Raw genomic sequence first — 16,814 nt, 5'->3', positions numbered from 1 at the left:
ATGAGGAGTTTATTTTGCCAGTATTGTAAGACAGGAAGGTCAAATATCACAGAAGGGTGAGTTCTCATTGTACTGTAACAATTATGTTGCACATAGTTAACCTAGTAGGAGAAACATTTTAATTCATAAAAGAATAATAATAAAAAATAAAAATAAAAATCTGAGAATGCTATATTGTTGGCATATGTATTTTTGACTATAAATATATCTGTGTGATTGTGTTGGAGTCTATCTATCAAATGAGAGCACATTCCACATGCACATTTCTATTCTCAGATGTCTGGTGAGGACAGATTCACTGCCCCAATATGTTGATGGCATTAGAGGGTCTTGAAAAAATAGATTCCTCTTGTGTAAAAAATGTCAGACAGTGATTGAGTGGTGAAACGGAGGCAATACGTGCCACAAAGAGATGATGCACTGCCAGTTTGTCACCTCTGCCAGTCTGCGGTCAGGAAGAATGTCTGTCCTGCCACTATCCTAGGTGGTCCATACTATAGTGACGTACTGTATACCCCCTCAACATTATCATAACGCACACAGGAATCTTCTGACGCTTTTCTAAGCCTTTTATTTGCAACATTTGACAGCCATTTGGTCTCACTGTACTGGTTACTAAGAATATCTAAATCAAGATGTGTGTGGCAGGTCTGTTTGTCTACAGGAAAAGCACAGGGCCTAGTCAGTCACTGTAGAGTGACAGGTGGTACCCAGTACATTTGTTCTTGCTGTTGGTTGGCTCAACGGGGGCTTTTCTATAAAAGTACCTCACAGGTGTGCAGGCCTGCTGTAAAGGAGGCAAAAAGTGCTCTGTTATTCTGTATTTGAATCAAGACGTAGATTTACATCTGCTGTGAAGATCACATTAGTAGGCCTGAGGAAGATCAGTGTAACTTAAGAGGATGAATATTATTCACCAGCCCACTGGAGATGGGCGGCCTGGGTCCTTGAGCACCAAATCAAAATATTCGAATGATTTCTGAAGTATCATGTGACACTGAAGACTGGAGTAATGGCTGCTAAATTCTTTAAAAAATATATAATAGAAAACAGTTATTTTAAATTGTAATAATATTTCACAATATTAATTTTTTTGCTTTATTTCCAATCAAATGCAGTCTTGCTAAGCATTTTAATATTTGACAGTTTTGTTTATAACATACTGGGGTTTCTTTTCAGTTTAGTTTCTTATATTTATTATTATAAATATTAGAAATATCTGTAGTAGTTAATGCTCAGGGTAAAAATATGATTTTATATAGATCCTTATTTAAAATAAATTCAACCATTTCTCTCTTTCTGATTGATTGATTGATTGAGTTATTGGAGTTTGTAATTTAGAAAAAAAAAAACCCACCATGAATCAGTATTACAGACTGATGAGAAGTCTTGTTGCTTTAGTGTAGAAATGTTTTAAATGCTTTTGAGAAATTGTACTGACATATATCAGATGATATGCAAGTATATTTCCTCACTTTCTTTGGCTAATATACTGGAGCTTCTGAATTGGGTGAAATATTTTTGTCAGCTGTTTCTGTGTATGACTGTGAGTGCTCCTATTCAGCGCTAGGTGCTGAAATGAGGGTTTCTCTTGGCTGAGAGCAGCTCAGACTGTAACAGATGGCACACAGAAAGCATGAACTTGCAATTCAGTTCAAACTGAAAGCAGCAGATGAGGGATATAAATACCTCTGGGTGGTTTGAATGAAAAGGAGCTGCTAAGGAAAATAATACTTTTATCTGGAGAATGCATTAGACAGCAACAAAGAGACTTTGGCACATGGCAGAAACCAAAATTGTTTTGAAAGTTACGAAAGGTGAGCTGGATGAAAATATCCCAAATAGTTACTAAATTATTTATGTACTAAATTAAACTAAATCTTGTCTATGAACTCACTAAATGCATTTAAACTACGCAAGTTTATTAAGTTTTTACTTTATGGAAACAACGACGAAATGTGTAATAATCAAACATTTGCATTATTCATTATTCTACAGAAATTAAATGTAAAAATTTAATTAAATTAAATTTATGCATTTAGCAGACGCTTTTATCCAAAGCGACTTACAGTGCATTCAGGCTATCAATTTTTACCTATCGTGTTCCCGGGGAATCGAACCCCCAAACCTAGCGCTTGAAAAGCAATGTTCTACCAATTGAACTACAGGAACACTATTGAGATCCAAACTTTTTTTTTTTTTGCCATTGTGCTGTCACTAACATGTATATATATAAAATAAAAAATTGTCCTATTGATCTGAGTGGTAGTACTATAGGAGTAAAAGGCGATTGGGACCGCCAATGTAATAGAGGAAAGTTATGGGGTTACCTATCACTAAATCACCTTATACTTACACTAATGTTCTGTGACATTTCATTTGATGCTGTGGTGTCATTAGAAATGTGTTTGACTCTGTTGATGTTACAGTAAAAAGCCAACACAGATCCACAGTTTAGGATCTGCCAAATAGTTTGAGGATGTTTCATCCATTGAAGGGCATTTACTGCAGCCTAATATAAAACTCAGCATAATGTTATTGTGGGCTTTCTTGATATACCCCTAATGAAATGGTAGAATAGTGTTTCACCTTTGTGGAATGATATTAGGGAGTTCAAATTTGGATGTTTCAAATTAAGGGCTACTCTCATTCATTGAGCATCCAGTTAAAGCTTTTGAAGATTGAGTTTTATGGTTGGCTTGAATATGATCTGCATTAATACTATCAGTGAGTAGGATTAATGACACAATTGTAGCTATCTCTTCACATGGACCACAATCGAAGATTTTTTTAGTTCTAGAAATAGTTCAACACCCCTGGTGAGAGTGTCCCAGACAGGGTTGATTTTCATTGTGACTTTTCAGTGCTGGACTGCTTATATGACATCTCTTCACACTCCTATTGTCTAATGAGCTGAGGGAAGTTCAGGGAGATTGATGCTGGCAGATGAACACAAACCTGCTGTACTTCATTTTTTGTGTAATGTACTTATTCAGTGTATTTATAAAATATTATATAATATATATTTTCACTGACCTAATTGCAAAATCTGTATATATGTTTTAACAAGATACACTACCGTTCAGTTTTTATAATAAAAAAATTCATATCACTGTTTTTGTTTTTGCAAGGATGCATTCAGTTGATCACAATTGACAATAAAAAAAGTTTAAATAATAACTATAGAAAAATAAAAACCCTGATTCAAACAAATGCTTTTCTTTTGAACTTTCATCAAAGAATCCTGAAAAAAAAAGTTTTCCCAAAAAAATTGTAAGTAGCAAATTTATAATGATATATTCATATTGATTTGCTTGATTTCTAAAGGATCATGTGACACTAAAGACTGGAGTAATGGATGCTGAAAATTCAACTTTGCATATAAAAAAGATTAAAATAGAAAACAATTATTTTAAATTGTAATAATATTTTACAATTTAATTTTGCTGTTTAGACTGTATGTGTGATCAGATAAATGTAGCCTTGGTGAGTGACTTCAAATTAAAAAATATTTTGAATGGTAGTGTATAATATGCATTAGAAAAATGTTAATATTTTGCATTAAGCGTTTTCTTTATAAAAAACCAAACTGCTATAAATATTTTTTTGGAGAAGAGTTGCATGCAGTGAATAATTGACAGGAAGTTTTGTTGATTGTTTGATTTCTGTTTTTGACACTGGTTAGCCTAATGTTAAATGTCCTTGGTACAAAATATTGCTTTACACAATTGTACATTAACCATCAAATATCTTCTTATTGGCTGATTTTATGTCACATTGCACCAGGTTAAGTCATGGTGTCAGTCAGTTGTGGTCCACCAGACTAACCTGATGATAAAAGCATCCAGTTTATTGAACTTAATGCATTAAGTCAGAATTCAAAAACACTCAGGACATTCTTCAGAGCAAATTGTATGACCCTCAAATAGTTGTGTTAATAATGTTATTATTTAATGCTAGTCTCTCTCAGATAGTCTCAAACCAGTAGGCAGCAACTACCAGTCAAGGAGTTTACCATGAGAGCCTGAAGCTGGTGTTGCTGACAGGCAGAGCTGTTTTTAGGCTTCTGTAGGTCAAGTCAGTCCTGCTGTTGAAGACTCTAAGAGCTATAATACTGTATACCAACATCCACCAAAAATGACACGCTTCCATCCAGCAGTACAGAAATGTTTGATGTTTTTAACCAAAGCTTGTTTCGCAGATATTTCAACAGGTTGGCTTTGATGTGCTGTGATAAACTCTTGGACTTTTTCACATGTGTTTTATTCATTTGGTGTCGGGCAGGTTCACTCCGCTCTTATATGAGGGATGCTACAGAAGGGGAGGATCAGGTCACATCGCATCCATATGGTGTCGGATTCTTTTCGGTCTTGTTAGCATAAATAAGCCCATCTGGTTAAGTACTCAGGCCTCAGTCATGAGCGATTACTGCTACTTCTGTTTTATGTAACTGATAAAGTCTTCATCATTTCAGATATTTTGACACCATGACTGTCAATTCAAATCATGATTGGTACAGATCTTATTGTGCTTGGAAACCACAGAGAACAATGCTATACTAATTCAAATACTAATTTAATTTCAACAACAACAACAACAACAACAAAATTATTCTGCAGAATGCAAAAAATATTGGTTTTCCAAATGGTTTTCCAATACCATTCAAAACCTTATTTTTGGGGTTGTGTTTCATGTGACACTGACGACTGGAGTAATGATGATAAATTCATATTCATTGTTTTTAGAGCCCTGGTGAACAAGTGTTCTCTTTCAAAATACATAACAAGCAAATAAATAAATAAATATAAAATTACCAACCCCTAACTTTTGAATGGTGTATGATGAGTGTAATATGATGTTCCCTGAAGAGATATATTGGGGCTTTTAATCCATTATCTTGATTTTATCCATCAGACATTGACTGGAATGTGGAAAGAGGAAAGAAACATCATATTTTGCTCTGGAGTGCAAAAACAATCATGCACAATAAGCCCAGGAATGCATTTTGATTTCATGTTGACTTAATTGTATTTTTGCTTCACAGTCCATCTATCTAGCCATCAAATGTCTCACTCTAGTTTTCCCTGTGGTCTTTTCCCCCGGCCATTTACTTGACCCATAGAACAGCTCCTTTGTGTTGTTGTGAGTGAGCAGGAGATTGGAGCTGGCATAACAGCCACTCATTCATCCAGGCATCAATTGGAATGAGCTAGAATGGAGAGTTAATGCATGTTTCATGTGCCAGGCCTGGTAATCCTCCCTTAAATCTCTCCAAGCCTTTGTTTTCCCATGCTCCCTTCCTTTTACTTTGCTGTTAGTTTTGCTAACCCCGGCAAAAAGCAACAGTATTGGTGCATTTACTAAAATAAGTAAATCTGAAGTAAAATTGTTTTGCAAAATATCTTTATCCATATCTTTTTTTCTGCCAAGTTTTATATTATGTTGCTTAATATTCAACATAAATAATGAAGCCTTAAAGGGGCGAATCACCCTGAAATTAAAATTCCAACATAATTTACTTATCCATTAATGGTTTTCATTTTTGGGTGAAGTAACCCTTTTAATTTGTAGAACACATCAGTTTATGGGGATGTCGCCTCCAGCACATGAACATTACTTTCACAGTAGCCTTTCTGAAGGTGGCAGGACACTCCCCGTGCTTGATGTGGCAATTAAACTTGATGTTTATAGAGGAAAAAGACTCTTTAAACAACCCTTGCACTCTAGTGGGTAGCACTATTCGCACCGATAGAATTTAGAGCAGCTGTCAAGCAGGAAAATGACTGCAATTGCTACCCACTGTGGGTAGTTATATATACAGAACACCTTTTTGAAAGGAGGAGGGAGAAGCCTGTCATCTAAAGCTATTTTGGACTCAATGTGGCCATCTAACTGTGAGCATAATTATTCCAACCTCGATTTAACCAAAGGTTGGATGTTAGATTCTGACTGATACCCAGACCAGCGAACTGAGCAGATTTTTATTTTATTTATTTTGCCAAATCTAGTGTGGCTTATTCTTACAGTCTTGTACCCCAAGAAGCATATGAGACAGACTTTAGTTATTTGTGAATGTGTTCCAGAGGATAGGAGCTCTCCAGTTGGGAGCTGCAGTTATATTGGGTTCAGCTCATAAACATCGTCAGTAAACTTGAGCTGGTTAATAAATTTGAGAAAATTATTATCAAAAACTGTGCCGAGGCAGTATGTAAGAAGGGCAAAAACAATCTGTCATATTTGACAACGAGTATGTGTGAAGTGCCTGGATATAGACCATCCAGGTGTCGGATTGCATTGATCATGTTAAGCTCATCCACAGTGTGGACATGACCACAGTAGTGGAAACACAGCTGTCACATACTGTGTTCACATCACATAGATATTACACACAGTAGCCAGATGGTACGAGGGCAGCTGTGGCCTAATGGTTAGAGAGCCAGACTACCAAAAGGTCGCTGGCAGGAGTTGTAGGTGGGAGGGAGTGAATGAACAGTGTTCTCTTCCACCCTCAATACCCATGGCTGAAGTGCCCTTGAGCAAGGCACTGAACCCCCTGTTGCTCCCCGGGCGCTGGATCTATACCTGCCCACTGCTCCGGGTGTGTGTTCACTTCTCACTTCTGTGTGTGTGCACTTGGATGGGTTAAATGCAGAGCACCAATTCAGAGTATGGGCTACCACACTTGGCAAATGTCACATCTTTTACTTTCACTTTCAGATGCTGCAAGCTTTTAAATAAAATGTTAAATAAAAATTATCAGCTTTACATTAGTAATCAGATATTCTTGATGTATGACAGTTTTAATCTTTCTTTTACACTGATTTAATTGTCTCACTTTTGATGTAACTGGATGAGTCTGAAAAAATTATCCAAAGATACCAGCAGTATCAATAAAGTTGTGGCTTCATTTACTGTTGTACTGCTGATTTTTCAATAGAAATCCATGCAAATCCACAACAGGTTCGAGTTGGACATGTGATATTCGCTGTAGTGACCAACAGAAAGCTGACTTCTGTGTTAACTCCGCTTCGTACAGTATAAACAATGGACCTTTTTTGATAACTTGAACCTTGACCTTGAGAACCAAAAACGTTCATCTATCCACACATCCCTCAGATTTCTAATTTGAATGCAATTTAAAAAAATAAATAATTGTATCTTTGAAGATTAAGGCTAAGTTCAAACTACAGGACTTTAAACGTCTGCAAATCGCTGTTCAGACTACATGATTTGATTGTCTGTCTTGAAGTCATTGTGGTGTTCACACTATGCGACACTAGGTAAAAGATCCACAACAGCAGGGGACGCATTACATGAGCTAAAAACTCTAAATGAGCTGAACTTTCACCCAGCAACTCTACAAAATCCCCAAACCAAGTTTTGTCATGAAAACTCATACAAGAAGTTGTACAGGAATGACACGAATCAAGAAGTGAAACAGGTGTTGTTTATTTGAAAGAAATTAGTTCTGCAAGCTGTTTGCGAGATGATCTTTTCTGAAAGAAATTCGCTCCATTTCTTATCTCCAAACATTTCATAAAGCCATGTTGCTGCTGCTGTTTTTCTTCACCTGACACCACGTAATGTTGAGTCAGCCGACCAGTCCAAATATTTAGCATGCTCTCGAAAAGAGTAGAGTTCTGACCTTGGCATCCTGGCAAAATTCACCCACTGGCCACTGGCCAATCACGCCCTCCTGACCATCCCCATTTCTACTAATTGGCTTCATCACTCTGTCTACTCTCCACCAATAAACTGGTGTGTGGTGGGCTTTCTGGCGCACTATGGTTGCTGTCGCATCATTCAAGTGGATGCTGCACACTGGTGGTAGACGAGGAGGTAACCCCTCACAATGTTGAATGCATTGAGTGCTTAGAAAATCAAAAAAGCATTATATAAATGTAATGAATCTCTTAAGATCTGGGCACACATATTGCATGTATGATACCAAAGGGGACCCATGAACTGGCATTAGTTTATTTGATTGTTCTATTAGCATTGTGGATTAATAGGGATTGGACTTTGGAGGGATAGTTCTAATTCTGTCATCATTTACCCACTGTCATGTTATGCCAAACCTGTATGAATTATTTTGAAGTATGTTTATAATCAAAATGTTTAGTCACCATTGACTAAAATAAAAATTCTAAATTTTCCTCAAAGTCGTCTTATGTAGTTGCTAAGCTTGAGCAATCGTACTGCCTGATAGATTTTTGGATACAAGTTACTCCTTGTCCCTGAAGGAGGCCATGGAGATGTTACGTTGACACTTTGGAGCCCCAATCTCCCCCTGAGCATTACAAGAAATGGCCGATGACAATTGGTGAGTGGAATTTGCATAATAAAAGCCCCTCCCCGTACATATGGGTTTATAAGATGGCAGCGTGAAATCACTCATTTAGGTTTGTGCTGAAGAGCCAAGAAAGCATCCCGGTATTCATTGTATTCATTTTCATGGTTGAGGCATGAGGGATGTGACATCTCCATTCCCACTTTAAGGAAACGAGAGTTGCATATGTAACCAAAATGTTCCCCTTTCAGTCAGTCACATTCGACGTTACTTGACACTGATGTTAGGGATACCTATGGAAAGTGCCACAACTAGAACTGTGTAATGAAACTTGAAGGTGCAGCTCCTCAATTCATATTCTACCCAACACCCCATAGGTCAGATCAAATATCGAGTATACATTCTCACAATACTAGATTTCAGCAACTGTTAGGGTGCGGAGATGCATCCAAAAAGGAATGTGAATAGTAAGAGTGGTCACAGCACAGTCTAATAAACAGTTGTGACCCGAGTTCAGGGGAATACAACAGGGACTGACAGTAAAAACAAATTGTCCAGGGAAAGACATGGGTTTACCAATGAAAACCGTTACTTTGAAGAACCAGGAGCACCATCTTAATTGAAAGGAACTTGAGCACAACTGAGTCAAGCAGCTTGAAGGGGTCCATAGTTCTGCCAAAACCACAGAGAGATCCCAAGAGGTACTAAGGCCAGTCTGGGGGGATTTAATCTCATTGTGCCTCTCAGGAACCTGGCGATCAGGTCATGCTTCCCCAAGGATCTTCCATCCACTGAATTGTGATGTGCTGCAATATCAGTGACATACGCTTTCAAAGTGGAGGGGAACAGCCTCTGCTCCAGCTTTTCTTGCAGTAAGGAAGCACAATGCTGACCGGGCATCTTTGTTGATAATCTTGGCCAGAGGAACACCAATCAACGAACAGACCCCACTTCAGAGCATAGGCCTGTCTGGTAGAGGGGCCCCTAGCCTGAGTAATAGTATCTATCACAGCCTGTGAGAGGCCAGTGAGGTCCGCCACTTCCTGTCCAGAAACCAGACATGCAGGTTCAACTGATCAGGACGTGGGTGCAAAATAGTACCCTTCCCCTGAGAAAGATGGTCCTTCCTCAGGGGTATTCTCCAGGGAGGGGCGAGGAGCATGAGATAGATTTGGGTGGGCTAATATCGATTGGGCTAATATTGTGCCAGTGCATCCGTGCCGAGGAGATGCTTTTCAGGGAGTAGAACAGATGACAGTGTAAGGATTCTGGTAAGTGAACACATACACCTGGGCTTCCCTGATTCAACTCCAAATCAGTAAGACCATCTAGGGACGGAGTCTCCATTTTCCCGGAAGGGTCAGCTGTCATGAGAGCGCAAGAGGAGCTTTTAGAGGAACAACCATTTTCCCCCTGAATGAATTTAGGAAATTCAGCACCGACTGAGCAAGCTCGTTCGTGAGACGTGCTGTTATGTTGACAGTCCAGGCCACCCAATTCCAAGCAAGCTACACCATATGGACAATTACTGATGGACACATGCAGGGGCAGCAGGAAGAGGGTCCAACCTGGGAAGTGTGGCATCTGGAAGTAGAGGCAGAGGAGAAGCTCTTACCTGACTCCCTGGTTCCTGTGGGAAGGCAACAAGGAAAGTGTGAGTAGGTGGAGCATCCTGCAACTGCAACCTCTTGAGTAGCAAAACAGTGTGCTGAGACTGATAGTGAGGAAGCAGAGCATCATTCACAGTCAGATCCGGACACATCTGACCCAGTGATTAAGGATATTGCTCTTTCATTGAGAATGTGGGTACCACTGTATGATGGGTCAGTGGCGTAACAAGCATCATTGGTGGTGAATGCCCCTAGACCTCCCCCGGAGGTGGAGGCCCCAAAAGAGCAACTCCTTGTTCTCCTTGGATTCTTGTCAAGGCAGAGCAGACAATGAACCAGAACTGCTAAGCAATGATTTGCCGCTTGTCATTGGCTGTTGCTTGTAATGCTCAGAGGTGTTTGGCTTAAATTAAATTAGTGATCTTGTATGTCTCCTATACTGTTTCAGACACATCTCATTTTCTTGTTACAGCTACTTCTCAGGCTCTTGAAATAGGCTTTGCAGTCTTGGCACTTCTGTCTGAATCCTTGGCACACATGTGTATGCATTCATTTCTTCATTAAAATTTCAAAACAGATGGAAATGCAAAAAAAAAACAAAAAAATGATAATAATTATAATAATACAAATAAAAGATTTAGTAATAGTCACTCAGGAAAACATAACACAGTCAAAACTTCATAATTTAGCCAAAAGAGATTAGAGAGAGAAACATGCACACATCTGAAATCAGCTTTATTCATTTTGCATTCACACTGCTTTTTTTTTTTTGGAAAATAAGAAGGACAGTCAGGTTAAAGAGATGCTTCTGGCTTAAAACACATCTGAAACCTCACCAGATTTAGAAGAAAGTAAGTGACTAAATCTTGATAACCTAGTATTATGGTACAGAGATGACACAATGCCACCCATGCAGCCTGAAGGTTTTCATGCATCACAGAATACCAAATGATGGTCTGAAACTTTTTATTTCATGGAGGAAAAAAATTGACTCAAAATATTTTAAGAAGTTTTTCTGATTTGATGAACAATCTTTTAAAAGCAACAGTTTTCAGCTACCAGGCCCTGAGAATTTGTTTTAATCAGTAGAGCATCCAGTGACCAAATTAAAAGTTTTGATTTAAATTAAAGTTAAATTAAATTAAAGTTAATTAAAGTTCCCTATTTAAATTCTGAAATTCTCACTAAACTTTTCATGAATATGTTTGTGTATTTAATCCCAAAATAATATTAAATAAATAAAACCTAATGAGTTCAAATGAACTTTAATTTTAGTAATATTAAATTGTACGATTTTTATAACATTAAAACTTTCACAAACAAATGTATAAACAGCTCATTGTCTAATCTTATTTAATCAGATGTGCAGTAAAAACAGTAATATTTTGAAATATCTCAGATGATACTGATTGTACATTTATATAATTACTATGGAAGATAAAATGGAAGATAAAAAGGTATTAATAAATCTCACAAAACCTGTTAAAACATGCAAAATATTATCCGGACGTGTTTACGCATTATACGCAGAAGCATGATTTCAGACTTATGGTGTGTAGACTGAGTTTGTGACTTTATTCTGCAGACTCAGATTGCCTGTTCCAGTACTAAACTGCATTCCAAATGTTTGCTTAAGATCTCTTTGTGCACCCAACTGTCATGGATTCAGTATCCCAGGGTTTAAAGTTCTCCGGCACCATGCCGGATTTCCTGCGTGCAGCATTTGGCTGCAGAAAAAAATGATCATACATTAAAAAAAACACATACAAAAAAAGAAAAAAAACTCTTATCCCTTTCGAATCCATGAGTTCACATACCAGTGGCATGAGAGGAGCAGCTTTCACTCTCAACCAATCTATCATTACTAGCCAATCAGAATGTTTTGCTCTTATAAATGTGAGACGCACATAATAGTATCCAATTGCAGAGTTGCAGCCCTGATGAATTGAGAAGCGTGACAAAAAGCTGGTCAAAGATGTCCATCTAGCGTATATTTACATAGAAAAGCTTATTATAAAGCCATTCACACATGATCTATTAATGGTAACTTAATGGGAATTTACCAGTACTGTATGTGTGAAAGGGGCTAAAGTCTTCCTCTGTATAGGCTACACTGAATTTGAATTGCTTAACAGCATCTGGAAAAACAGTGTGCATTATCTAACTAGATTTTTTATGTAAATCATTTGTAAACCTGTCAACACAGGAGAACAACACGCTTTCATTCTTCAGGTCCACAATATATTCATGAAAAAGAAAATCAGTTTGAATAAAGAAAGCCATAACTTTGCCATAGTATCCTGGTAAAGTTGCCACAGTCATTGCCTGCTTTGCATGTGCTGCCTTGCCCTGCCTCGCCCCCGGAATAAGTTCAAGCTTTAACCCCTGGAATCCGAATGTGGTTTTATCCTCCACTGATTTTATTGAGAGGGTATCAAGCAAGCACCTGTAGATGACAAAGCCTTTCCTTTTGTTCAGCTTTATTCATACATCCAAATGACTAAGTATTGTGTTTGTGTATAAGTATAAGTGTTGACCTGTCAGTATTTAATTTAAAAGCTGGTTTGGTTTGGTTTGTGGCAGATTACACCCGGGAGCAAGGCAGCCTCCAGCAACTTGATTCAGGGTGACATCATCGTGGCCATTGATGGGGTCAGCACAGAGGGGATGACACACCTGGAGGCCCAAAACAAGATCAAGTCTGCCAACTTCAATCTGGCACTCACCATGCAAAGGTACAGTGCATTGTTAGTGTTTTGGAGGTGTGTGTGTGTGTGACGCTTCAAAAGTTTGAAATCAGTTCGATTTAGTTATTGTTTTTTTTTTTTCTTTGAAAGAAGTCTCTTATGCTCACCAAGACCAGGATGATTCCCATTTAAGTTTCTTCTATTCAAGTGAAAGTAATAAAATGATCTGTCATGTTTACAATGTGATGCACACTGCTATTTAATCTGTCTTGGCGACCATAAGTTTGTAACACCCTGTATCTTTACTGATAGCTCTGGGGCTCATAGTTTTTCTCATCCTCTTGTGTGGTCTGTCAATTCTCTAGCTACAAGCAAATTATTAATTGAAGTAATTCTAGTGAATACAGATGTAAGCGGTTCTCATGGGTTACTGTGATGAAGATGCTATTGTTGGCTCATTCACGGCAGTGTAATAAAAGCAGGCCTTGACTGTTCAGTGTAGTCAATCATGGGATTAATTTTTATGAACCTTAAACAGACTGCAGCTTCAATATATCACAAACATATGTGACTGAGATTTTATGTAAATTCAGATTAGCTCGGTATGTGTTAAGCCAAGGAAAGGTCATGTGATTTTATTGCCTTCATATTAGTCGAAAAAGAACATATAAAGAGTATTATGACACATCTGACACCTCACTTGCTTTATCAGATCAGACTGGCTGCTGATTCATGCTACTCATTTTACAGCATTACTAGACAAGCGTCCTATAGCCAAGCATCCCCACATTTAAAAAGCTCTGCAAAACAGGCAATGAATATCATGCACTCAGAAGCTGCAGCTTCTAGAATCATTCTTCACAGTCTCTGGGGAGCGTCCATTCATCCATTGGGAACCTCATACACCAATTAACTTGATAAGCTATTTTCCAGCTTTGTGCTCCAGCTCAAGGCTGCCCAGCACTGACACAGCATAGCTTTAAGCAAGGCTATGATAAGTTGATCAGGATCATTTTCTAATTCTTATATATGGATGTGATTTTCGGGAACTTTTCAGTTTGATCAGAATTCATGTATATTTATTTACATTCATTTAACTAGCTCTGTATTCATCTTAATTGTTTGCTAGATTTACAAATAAAATTAATGCATTAATTACACTGCTTGAGGTATTACACTGAAAGGTAATAAACAAAGGGGGAAAAAACATAATATATATTGTTGCACTTTAAAGGTGCTGTAGGGAAGTTTTGTAAAAAAATATTTTTTACATATTTATTAAACCTGTCATTATGTCCTGACAGTAGAATATGAGACAGATAATCTGTGAAAAAATCAAGCTTCTCTGGCTCCTCCCAGTGGTCCCATTGCCATTTGCAGAAAGTCATGCGCTCCCGGTAAAAAATAACCAATCAGAGTTTCGGTCCTTAACTTTGTTTGTGTTCAAAATGTAGAAAAATGAACATAATAAGCGAGGACACCATGAATCAATTTTCCAAACCGTGTTTTTAGCGTGTCCCGAATCACTAGGGTACACCTATAATAAGTGTTTATATTCGGACTATTTTAGATTGCTTTGGGGGTACCGCGGCGGAGTAACCCAGTACCTTTGTGATTCTTCATAGACATAAACAGAGAGAAGTAGCTCCGGCTCTGTTTATTAACCGCTAGAGCGTCAAAAGTTCCCTACTGCAGCTTTAAGTATACAAAATATATGCTACCATTCCACAAGATATCTAAAGGAATTAATACTTTATTCAGCATGAATTGCATGCTGTTTTTCTCATCACTTTCATTCTTTATATTCATCAAAGGATCCTGAAAAAAAGTATCAGTTCCTATATGTTAATATCTCTGAAAAGGTCATTGATAATGTTTCTTGTGCACCAAATCGTCATTGATAATGTTTCTTGTGCACCAAATCGGTATATCAGAATGATTTCTGAAGGATATTGTGTCTCTGTAGGCTGAAATAATGAAAATAAACATGTAAGAGGTCATTGTACTATTAAAAACATCCTGTAAGTTTCAGAAACGTTCTGGTTAGTCTATAAACAGCCTAAACTGAAGCCAATCTTCCAAAACAACAGGTTGTGAAATATGCCACTTTATGAAGTAATAGTGTGGTCAAACACTGATTCCACAGAAGAAGATCAACGCCTGCTTCTACATCGCTGCCTGTTTAGCCCCGCCCACCGATTAGCGCACATAGGCAGAGAGGCAGATGCAGGTCGATAAAGATGATAGCAGATAACATTTATTCTAGGCATGTAGTACAAATATCAATTATTAATAGATGAAGCTTCAAATTACTAAGATTTTTATTTTATTTTTTCATTTATTTGTAGTTTTCTGTGTTATGTTTGATGTGTGACCCATTCAGAGGGAGTGGCATGTTTGGGTTAGTGTGTCTCCCTCATGATGGACCATATCTGCACCAGTCATCTGTGAGATACATGAAACATATGAGTTTGTAAAAACATCCTTGATCTCTCCAGTGTAGGTTACTATTCTGATGATTCTTAGTTCTTAAGTCAGGTTTACTTTTAGTTTACTTTATCAAGAGCAAAACCCCCCCCAAAAAAGGGATGTTCACATTTATTTCCCCTCTTTGAGCACACCTGCAGGGATTTTACACTTGTCAAGATAAGTTATTTACTTTGTCATCAACCTCTACTGTGTTCCAAGGTCTTCTCTTCTGTCAATAGTTCCTTGTGCTTTTCTTTTTGCAGAAATGTTCAAACAATGTTAGTGTTTTTCCCCTTTTGTGTACAAGTAATGTTTTGATTTTTGTTAATCTGAAAAAGTTCAATTCGACACAACGTCTGTTTGGACAAAAGCATTTTTCTGATAGTTGCAAAAAAATAAAAAATAAAATAAAAGCTTCTGCTGTGGATGGAATTTATCATTATATTGTAATTGTGACAGTGATCAATCTTAAAGGAAAGTTGAGAGACCAGGAAAACTGAAAATTAATGCATCTAGAACAGTGTATGTGATGTTTATAGTTCAACACTGGACATTGCAATTCTGTCATAGAAGATGTGATTGTGAATGTCATTTACTTCAAATGTTTATTCAATTTTATCATAGGTCAAAGCGACCCACTCCAGTTCCCATGACCACACCAAGGATTGACTCCCCTATGTCTGTGATCCCCCATCAGAAGGTCTGTCACATGTTACTCGTGCACCACTCACTCATGCATTCTACATACATCTGCACAGTATATGTCCATGTAATTCAGATATTTAAAGTCCGTATTGAATGTCCACATTACATTCCAGATGAATGTTGATGAAATGTCAGAATTAGAGAAAGTTAGCTGTTGTTGATTCTTTTTGAGAATAAGATAATAGATTCTGTTCTTTGGTTCTCCCTCAATTCAGGATGCCTTTATCATGTATGATATCCTTACAAATGATCTGCTCTAGTAAAAAAGCTTTATGATTTCCAATGCTGGTTTTCACTTTGCATAGTCAGCAAAAAGTTAACTGAACATTGTTAATGTAATGCTGTTAACAATTAGTTGGGCATTTCATAAAAAATATTGTTAGTAAAAAAGTAAAAGTAAAAAGTAACAGTAAAGACATTTATAATGTTACAAAAAATTTCTGTTTCAAATAAATAAATGAATGCATCATGTTTTCCACAAAAATATTAAGCAGCACAACTGCTTTCAACGTTGATAATGATAAGAAATGTTTCTTGAGCGTCGAATCAGCAAATTAGAATGATTTCTGAAGGATCATGTGACACTGAAGACTGAAGTAATGGCTGCTGAAAATTCAGCTTTCCATCCAAATAAATAACATTTTAAATGTGTTAAAATAAGAAACTGTTGTTTTAAAGTGTGATAGCATTTACAGTTTACTGTGCTTTGATCAAATTAATGCAGTCTTGGTGAGCAAGACATCTTAAGAGACTTAAAAAATAATTATGAAAACTGAAAACTTTTTAAATGGCAGTGTACAAACTCATTATGTTTAAGAATATAAAGAATAAGTTGTTTCGTCAAAACATGAGCCATTTCCCACCTTCATTTGGTTACAAAATAATATGATCAGACTTTCTTCTTCGTTTCAACAAAAAGGAGGTCTTTTTCGAAATGGGGTTCCTGCAGTTCACTTTAAGGAATACAAAATAGGGGCTATAAAGCTTTAAAATGAACATCCTACAAATAAAAACAAAGAAATATATATGCTTTTCAAACAACACAAGGGTAGA

The 16,814-nt window shown here is 37.2% G+C and overlaps 1 protein-coding gene across 1 annotated transcript in view; it reads left to right on the top strand.

Moving 5' to 3' along the window:
• LOC128026600 (LIM domain-binding protein 3) overlaps nucleotides 1-16,814 on the top strand; it is a 42,262-nt gene that overhangs the window by 964 nt on the left and 24,484 nt on the right. The window contains exons 2-3 of the mRNA XM_052613849.1: nucleotides 12,484-12,635; nucleotides 15,681-15,756. Of these exons, the coding sequence (XP_052469809.1) occupies nucleotides 12,484-12,635; nucleotides 15,681-15,756 (228 nt within the window). The remainder of the gene's footprint in view (nucleotides 1-12,483; nucleotides 12,636-15,680; nucleotides 15,757-16,814) is intronic.

Source organism: Carassius gibelio, chromosome A13 (assembly GCF_023724105.1).
Source record: "Carassius gibelio isolate Cgi1373 ecotype wild population from Czech Republic chromosome A13, carGib1.2-hapl.c, whole genome shotgun sequence".
NCBI classification, from domain to species: Eukaryota; Metazoa; Chordata; class Actinopteri; order Cypriniformes; family Cyprinidae; genus Carassius; species Carassius gibelio.
Note: the sequence above shows the minus strand (reverse complement) of the source record. Positions and strands in the feature narration are given on the sequence as shown.